The 8,987-nt window shown below is 38.6% G+C and overlaps 1 protein-coding gene across 1 annotated transcript in view; it reads left to right on the top strand.

Annotated features, from left to right (window-relative positions):
- The first annotated feature begins 8,612 nt into the window (after positions 1-8,612).
- arid5b (AT-rich interaction domain 5B) overlaps positions 8,613-8,987 on the top strand; it is a 73,495-nt gene continuing 73,120 nt past the window's right edge. Inside the window, exon 1 of the mRNA XM_030379254.1 lies at positions 8,613-8,698. Within this exon, the coding sequence (XP_030235114.1) occupies positions 8,678-8,698 (21 nt within the window). The 5' untranslated portion in view covers positions 8,613-8,677. The remainder of the gene's footprint in view (positions 8,699-8,987) is intronic.

The following is an 8,987-nucleotide window of genomic DNA, read 5'->3' as shown; positions in this document are numbered from 1 at the left end:
AACTTTGATAATGTACACCCCATGGAACCTGAAGCAGCTGTCCCTTTCGAGAACGTTTTCATATACGTATGGGTGCAACATAACGCTGCAGATGAGCATCTCAAGTCAATTTGAACAGTAGCTTCCCACCTGGATTGCAAGTTCATAAAAATCTCATTTTAGGAGTGGACAGGGTGTCTTTGGCTTCATGTTGCTGCATGGGATTTTTCCCAGTGCGTTGTTATTCAAGCCATCCAGCGATGTCGAGGGAAACGACATATGGGGCCGGAAACATTGGAGAGGGGACGTAGCCTACTCTTCCTGTCTTTGTTTCATTTTCTACTTACCATCCAGCTATTTGTGTCACACAGAAGCAGCTCACAGGGATCATTAATCACAGTGATTCCGCAAACCGAGTTGTGATCCGCTGACTAGACATCAGCCTTGTGTCAAACTGTTAATACAGATATGTCAATCTGAAGTTACCTTATATGGTTTCACAATTATAGGACATTCAAACAATCAAAAAATGTATGCATGAATGAAAAACTAACTGTTATTTAATTTAGGTGTATGTTTTGGTCGCTTTATTTTAGCCAATATGATATTTTCTTATTTTTAGATCTTTGCTTTATCAACTTCCTTGTTACATGGCCACCTCCATACAATGCTAAAATGCGAAAAATGACTCTCACAAGAAAAACATGGGATAGAAACCTGACTTGTGTTTGCTTGCTCAAAGCTTTGTAGGTCATGGTCATGTTAGGACTGGCCCTTGATGTTTTGTTATTTTGCAATGATAGATAGCTTCCAACAACTGGAATTTGCCAATAAGTAGTAAACACGCACGTTGTTATGCTTCCTCAATGTAGGCTATGCTCTTCTTTGCCCATTCTCTAATTATTTCTGAATAACACAGATTTTCTACAGAGTCATACATTACGCAGAGGCGGACAGAGTACACAGCTTCCTTACTTGAGTAAAAGTACAGATACCCCTTGCTAAATTTTACTAAAGTACAAGTAAAAGTACTACAGTCAGATGTCTACTTAAGTAAAAGTACTGAATAACTTGTTTTTAAAAGTACTTCAGTATCAAGAGTGCAAGAGTACATTTTCTAAATATTGCATTATTACTGCCACAGTGCTTACATTTATGTATAGAAACGTCCTACATGGATTTATAAAAAATTGTAATATCTTGAGGAATGTAAAAGGAATTGAAAGTAATATCAAGTCATTTTCATCTTTTTACCATGTTGCTTTATTTAACATTTCTCACTTGCCCACAAGGCAATAGCACAATAGTATACAGTATAACAGTATACTCAAGAACATAAAAACAATTGCTCAGCTTACATAAATATGCAATATCAGAAAATAAAATTCAGCTAACAATTGTATGTATGTGTGAGTTTCTGTTTTTTCATCAATCAAATCAACAATCGTCTCATCTAAATCTGACCATGGAGTTGACTTTGGCGGAAAGCGAAGGTGATTGCTGATAGGCTGAAGGCTGTCCTAATCAGTGGCGCCTGCGCAATCCAATCACGTTTGAGAGGGAAACAACAAATTGAGGGTTTCCGAGATTTTTCTTTTCTCCTTTTATTTTTTAGAAGATAACGGGTACTCACGGTTGGTTAGAAATGGTTAGAAATGTAGCGGAGTAAAGAGTACAATATTTGCCTCAAATTGACTTGAGTAAAGTCATGAGTACTCCCTAAAAATGATACTCGAGTTAAGTACAGATCCCTCAAAATTGTACTTAAGTACTGTACTCAAGTAAATGTACTCCGTTACTGTCCGGCTCTGACATTACGCTATTGTTACGCACTAATGCAACACATACATATATATTTTTTTTTTACGGTGGAATTTATATTGGTCACTTGAAAGCACTCATGATGTTGTTACTGTAACAGTCCAGCAGATGGCAGTCCAAGTCCTACTTATTGGCCACAGAATGGCTTAATTGTTGTTATATCGTTCTGTGGCTACAATTGCTACACTTAACGATTACCGTTAAAGCAAAGCCTCGCGAGAAAAGGAAAATCAAAACACTAGTGTAACACGTCGTCTGAAATGGCCTGTTAAGAATTTTAATTATAACCATTGTAATATCGGTCAAGGCTAGTTGATATGCGTTGATCTCACCACAATCGAACTCCATTAATATATCATGTCACATATTGCTGTTTCAGATAAAAAGCACTCATAGACTTTGGCTAACAAATCTATATTTATACATTAAATGCATGTTTTATGCAAGGTTTCTTTTTTAATTTGATGGTTGATGACACTGCATGAAAATCATGAAAGAAATCAGTGGAAATGTTCTAAAGCATATTCGTTTTATTTAGGCTAAATACCACATATGATGAAAGAAACAGGTGGCTAAGTAATCATACGGTTCTGGCCCCAATTCTCTCTCTGTTTCAAAACAATGTATATGTTTCAAATTTAGGGCCGTGCACTGTCACACATGTCAGGCATTTGCATGGGAGAAATTGGACTTAAATGGATAACACATGACTCATTCTGTCTCAGCCCAACAGCTGCAAGAGGCCTCGCTGGACAATTATGATTCGCCTCAGAGCACAGAACGCCTTCAAAGCTCTTCCAGTGTGGAATTCTTGACATAAGCTGAAAAATAAAGAGATATTGAAAGGGATTTAGTGCAAAACATATTGGGTTCTTTCTAAACCGTAACAAACTGTGCTCTATTTCCTCACAGCGAGCTGGAATGTCTTTTGTTATCATAACTTGACAACTGTTCTGCAATTGGGAAATAGCAATCAAAACAACAGATTAACACACTACTTTCTGCTTGGTCCACATTTAAGGAGTACAGTGAACAACACACAGATGTTTTACATTGATATTAACAACCTAAACTTGCCCTGTTGGGAAAAAATGGGGAAAGCAATAGGCACATTATGTTCTCAGTCATGTATCACAAACAGTACAGACAGCAATCTCATTTAGCTTGACTGAAGCTAACAGCGAGTGGGTTTTGCATAGGTCATTAGCTGTCTCAAAATACCCTTGTCACCATAGCAACTTCAAGTGACTCCTAAATTGCCACATAAAGTGAAATGAATTATTAATGCTGAGAGAGTTTTTAATATGTGTGCCCAGCCACTAAGCTCTTAACACTAGACTGCATTTTTTCCCCCATGTCCATTGAACCAAAATACAGAGCTCTGCTAGAACAATTCGCTGGTTGTCACATTTGAAAACATATCCTTTGTCTCCCGTTCCCAGTAAAGCTACAATTCTGCACAGCCATTTATAAACCTAATAGGGAGACAGTTCAGTGCATTGATACAGATAACAGCAGGATTGCTCATGCAAGCCTTTTTTCTAAATAATACAAATGTTATACATGGAAAGAAATCTAAACCTTTACATCCACACACCTACATGCATGTATGCATGCATGCATACATTAACAACCACACACAGGCACACACACACACACACACACACACACACACACACACACACATGCACACACACACACACACACACACACACACACACACACACACACACACACACACACACACACACACACACACACACACACACACAGACACGCATACACACACACACACACACACACACACACACGCACACACAGACACACACGCACACACACTTAGGACTATGTAATAATCCAGAGGGTAGGAAATAATAGAGCCTTGATTGATGGGATCTTAGTTGACATTTAACACAAATTTATAACAATCCATTGTATGAAGTGAAACACAGCGGTAATGTGTTATACAGATGCTGAATTCTGAGGTCACTTTCCTTGTAGTCAGGGTGGATTACCGTGTGACCCATGGGCACGATTACCCGAGTGATGTAAGCATTGCATTACACCAAATGGTAAAATTTCAGGACATCTTCATATTGATGTGTTACTCAGATGTGGAGGCATTGGCCTCTTTTTCACTTTAAATATCTGTACCAAAAACATTCATTGCACACAGGTAGTTGTAACTCAGTCCAGCAAAATGGATTTTCAATCACCTTTATCTTTTGCATTTCTACATCATACATTTGCATAAATGAATTATTCATAATTCTAATGCCAGAAACACAAAGTATGTGTATGTGTTTTTGTCCGTGTGTGTGTGTGTGTGTGTGTGTGTGTGTGTGTGTGTGTGTGTGTGTGTGTGTGTGTGTGTGTGTGTGTGTGTGTGTGTGTGTGTGTGTGTGTGTGTGTGTGTGTGTGTGCATGTTTGTGTATGTGTTGGTGCATGTACTGATGTGTATGCATATGGAAGGGAAGGGGACCATATTTGGTGGTTTGATTGTTTCTGATTGGGCTTAACATTATCCATCAATGGGGCCAATGTACGCTTGCTGCACCAGAAATAACCTCAAGAAAAGCACTGTGACGGTCAAACTTATACACGTACTCTAGGTCATATTGTGTTGCTGTGCATATAATAATAATACTATTTAGCCCATAAAACAAATTATTATTGAACCATCAGTGAATAATAGTGGCTCGAATGGGGATTCATACACGATTATCTCATATTTTGTGTTTTTGTTGTTTATATGAAATATCTAATTCAGATAAATGTATATCAGTATTGCTCATCATTCAAAAGAAAACTCCAAGATAATATGCTTTTTAACGACTACAGATGGTTTAGTATGTTGGAAAAAAGAAATACAATGTACAATTAGGAGCAATGCTTCCAGATAAAGAGCAGAACAAGGTTTAGGGTTGAAGATGTCAGCTTCTCATTGAAGACATATGGGCTTCAGATACATGGTGAAGCATCAAGCTCAAATTGACTCATCAATATCATCTGCGGTGCATCATTTCAAATCCATCCTATGCAAGATAGCCTCTAACATCAACAGAGAAAAAAGTCCTCAGCATGATCACATCTGACCTCCATTCTGATTAAATGTGCTCTTAAAATAAGTAATACGATTGTGTGTGTGTGTGTGTGTGTGTGTGTGTGTGTGTGTGTGTGTGTGTGTGTGTGTGTGTGTGTGTGTGTGTGTGTGTGTGTGTGTGTGGGCATGTCTTTGTCTTTGAGCGTGCACAAGTATGTGTTTGTGTGTGTGTGTGAGTGTGTTTGCGTGTGGTCCACCGTATTGAGTATAAAGGTAGACTTACAGGTGAGTGAATAGCTGGTGAAGACTGGGTTATAGTGTGTTTTGGGCTAATGTTAGCCTAGTAACACTGCTTGGATCACCTTTCAAAGTAATACTCCAGACGGGGGCAATTCTAATGTGATTATACGTGCACAAAGTCAGAGGTGTAAAGTTACTATCGAAACGTGTGCCCGGGAACAAATTTTCTTGATGGATTTTTAATAGTCCGGGGGCTTCCACAGATGATAGATGGATACCAACTGGGCAGAGTATATGGGAACGAACAGAAGGTTAACAGATAATGAGAGGCCATCGCACCCCAATACCTATACATTTTTCGCATTGGATATAGAAACCAACAGTATTTTTCAAGGTAATTGTGACCAATTTATCATTAAATAATTATGATCCTTAAGTATCTGACAATCTGGCATCCATTGAAAGTCTTTGATGACTAATGCACAGAATGAACAGAGCTGTGAACAAGCTCATAATCCAAGCTGAAACACCAGTGTTTTCGTTCAATCTGCTGTTTTTATTGACTTTAGGTTTCCTTTGCTGTGGTTTTTAGACCTAGCCCCAGCTCACTATTTGTGTGTTTGTATGTGTGCGCGCGCGTGTGTGTGTGTGTGTGTATTTCAGTTCCCTGATGAGGTTACCTCATTAACTGAAATGCTGAACACCTGTGCTGAATGAACAAATAATACATTGCTGCAACATACAAAGTTGCTAATGGCAGCACACACAACAGAGCAAATAAATTTGACTGCTCTCTTACTCTGCATTTTCCTGTATTACTGTTATTATGTTGAGACAAAACAATACATTCTAAAGAGGATATATTCATATTGAAAACGGTAATCCTCTGGGTGCAGTTACATTTTTTGAATGATAAAATATAGGCCCACACAGTCATACGCAGTTCCATCTGGGCAGAGAAATAGTAACTGGGAACATACTTGCTCTGTGCTAATGGGGGAAATTCCAAAGTACATAGACTGTAACAGAAAATAAAATTTTGTGAAAAACCAAAACAAACAGAGTCACCGCCCTCCCACTTGGTGGTGCTCACATAAAGAAACATGTCTGCTAGATTCATGTCTACTTACTTACCATAGCGTTGTTTCTTATCTTTCAGTTTCCCCTGAACATATGTTTCCAATATTTCTGTGTCTTAACATTGCATATCCAGTAAACAACTCACAAGACACACATCGACAATAGACTTCCAAATTGCATCGTCACATTGAGCGTATCACTAGCCTCACATTAATCAAAATAATTGCAATCTGGTCGTTCATGTTATGTTGTGTAACCCTCACCCCCAGGATGCTGAGCAGATGTAGGCAGATAAATAAAACAGACGGATGTGTGCGGCTTTGATGAGACATTGCATTACATGTGACTATCTAGCCCAAAGTACCAGTATCCATCGGCCAGAAGTCTGCGTTTGAGGAAATCGCCCATCGCCTCCCTCCTGTTTCTGTTATGCTCGCTTTAAATGAAGACCGGTCAACAACATGTAACTCAACTCATACAGGGTTACCGCCACATCCAACATAGCACCCTGGGTATAACCTAGTGCTAGCCAGCTCTCTGCTCTTGACAATCCAGCACTTTCAATGACCAGATAAGCGCTGGAGTAGTGCCATTGATTAACCAGAGACTTCATTATGCCGGCTGCCATTAACAATGCAACCCTATTGATCCAGTCATTGAAATGGCCTGAGGAGAAATCAGGGGAGATAATTGTGAGACTTGTAGCTCTATATGGGATTTAATCCAACCCACACTCAAGGAAACCCTGCAGTCATATCCAGTGTATAAACAATGTGCCTCTCTCTAAAGCCACCTTTCCCATGACTGAAATATGTGCATGCCTCCTGATTTAAGACAGCCAATGCATTTTGCCTGAAAAATATATTGCCATCTTGTACCTTATAAAACAGATAGGATGTCCTTAGATGGGCAAAATATATCTTACCACGCTGTTATTTCTGTGTAAAATTGTATTCTCCATGGCAAAATTGCATAGCCTATACACTATATCTAATAGTTCATCCTGGTACAGCCTACATGTTCATTTTTGTTGTATTACATTTATTTGATTACTATCAGGTCATTCGTTTCCGTAGAAACAACCATTAGATCTCTCTACCCAGTGTTTACAACTTTATCTCTGCTATCTGAGGGCCCAGTTCAACCTGGGGACATTTTGTGTGGCCTGTTATCTACAGCCTCGATGAAACGGATGCTCAAGTAGTATGTTGCCTGTAAAATATTAACAGCTAGGTTACCCACCAATGAATGTATCTGGGAACTGCTTCACTGGATGGGAATAAATGTCACTGCATTCTCTGCCCATGGATTGAATTCCATGGGGGAAAGCGTATTGTGTAATACCGCCGACGGCCGGTTTCAGAAATATATCGCTGTTGCACCACGGTGTGTGATCTGAGCAAAGGAAAAAAGCGGGCCAAGGGTCGATGGTAGCGGAAAATAGCACACCGCAGTGGACCGCAGTGGTATTTTTTTCAATTGACGCTTACAAGACAGTTGATAAACATAATACATTCATCCGAGGAAGATGCACTAGATTAACCCAGTCCTACATCGATTTTTAATGATCTATTCGACGACGTTCTTATGTGGATGAGAAAGTTACCATTTTGATAATTACATTAATTGTTTTGATTAGGCTATTTATGAATATTCAATGTTGATATGATTAGACATATAGATTGTAACGACTTACGCGTAATAAACTCAAGCTGGCACAAGTTCAAAATGTTCGTCCAATTGCAGCATTTTAAAATATGATTTATTCTGACATAATGGACCGCGCCGTGAATCTCGTGAAGTCCGCCTCTTAATTTTCATTATTTCATTATAGCATGTAAAATATAAAGGTTCAGAACGTTAACAACGTCCACCTTCACGTTCCAGTATAACGCATACCCAATCCTCTTAGGCTAAACGAGCGTAGGCTACTGCCTCGTGGTTTACACAATGTCTTTTGAGGAAACATTTGATAGCCCTATTAACTTTCATATAACATTGTTTCTTGAATGCGTCCACAGTAAGCGCCCTGGTATCATTACTGGGAGAAATGGGCTTTCATACTGAACGTCTTTTACCAAAGTCCTGGAAGAAATATATCTCCCAAAACCTGAAAATGGACATTAACAAAATACTTTAAGCCGTTTAAGGCAATAATTTTGTTGTATTTGAGATATATGGAGAAATAAATATTTTTCCTGCCAATTAAAATGAATGTATTGAATAAATAGAGTAAACTATATATATGTATTAGAGTGTAAGGTATATTGCTGAGACATATTGTGACGTGGAAAATGCATATAGGATAAATTACTTCTTAAATCAATATGCTTGTCACAATGAATTTCTAATGCATTAATTACGATCTTTTGAATCATTTTTAATTCGCCATTTGTTTGAATATTGCTGACATTTAACGTCCCTACGAGCTATTGTCCTTCCAGGACCTGCGGCAATCCATTCAAGCCAGCAAGTTTGGAGAGCGTGTTGAGTTGAATCAATTCATAGTCGAGATGGAGCCGGACTCACTGAAGGTAAGCTTTATATCAACCACACATTAATTAATTGTATAATTACGCTCATCCCAACGCAAACACTTAACGCTACGGAAGGTACGCAGTGTAACGTTGACCTCTCACATTACATACATTACATCTTTGTCATATAATTGCAACAGATAAAAATAGTTACATCGATTCCAAACAAGCGCGTAATATGTATACAATTTCCAACGTCATTTCACTGATTGTAGATATATTTTCCACACGTTAACCCTGCCATTTATCTGTGGATGGTCGAGATTTATTTGCCAAATGGGATTTT

This window comes from Gadus morhua, chromosome 15, assembly GCF_902167405.1.
Source record: "Gadus morhua chromosome 15, gadMor3.0, whole genome shotgun sequence".
Taxonomy (NCBI): domain Eukaryota; kingdom Metazoa; phylum Chordata; class Actinopteri; order Gadiformes; family Gadidae; genus Gadus; species Gadus morhua.
Note: the sequence above shows the minus strand (reverse complement) of the source record. Positions and strands in the feature narration are given on the sequence as shown.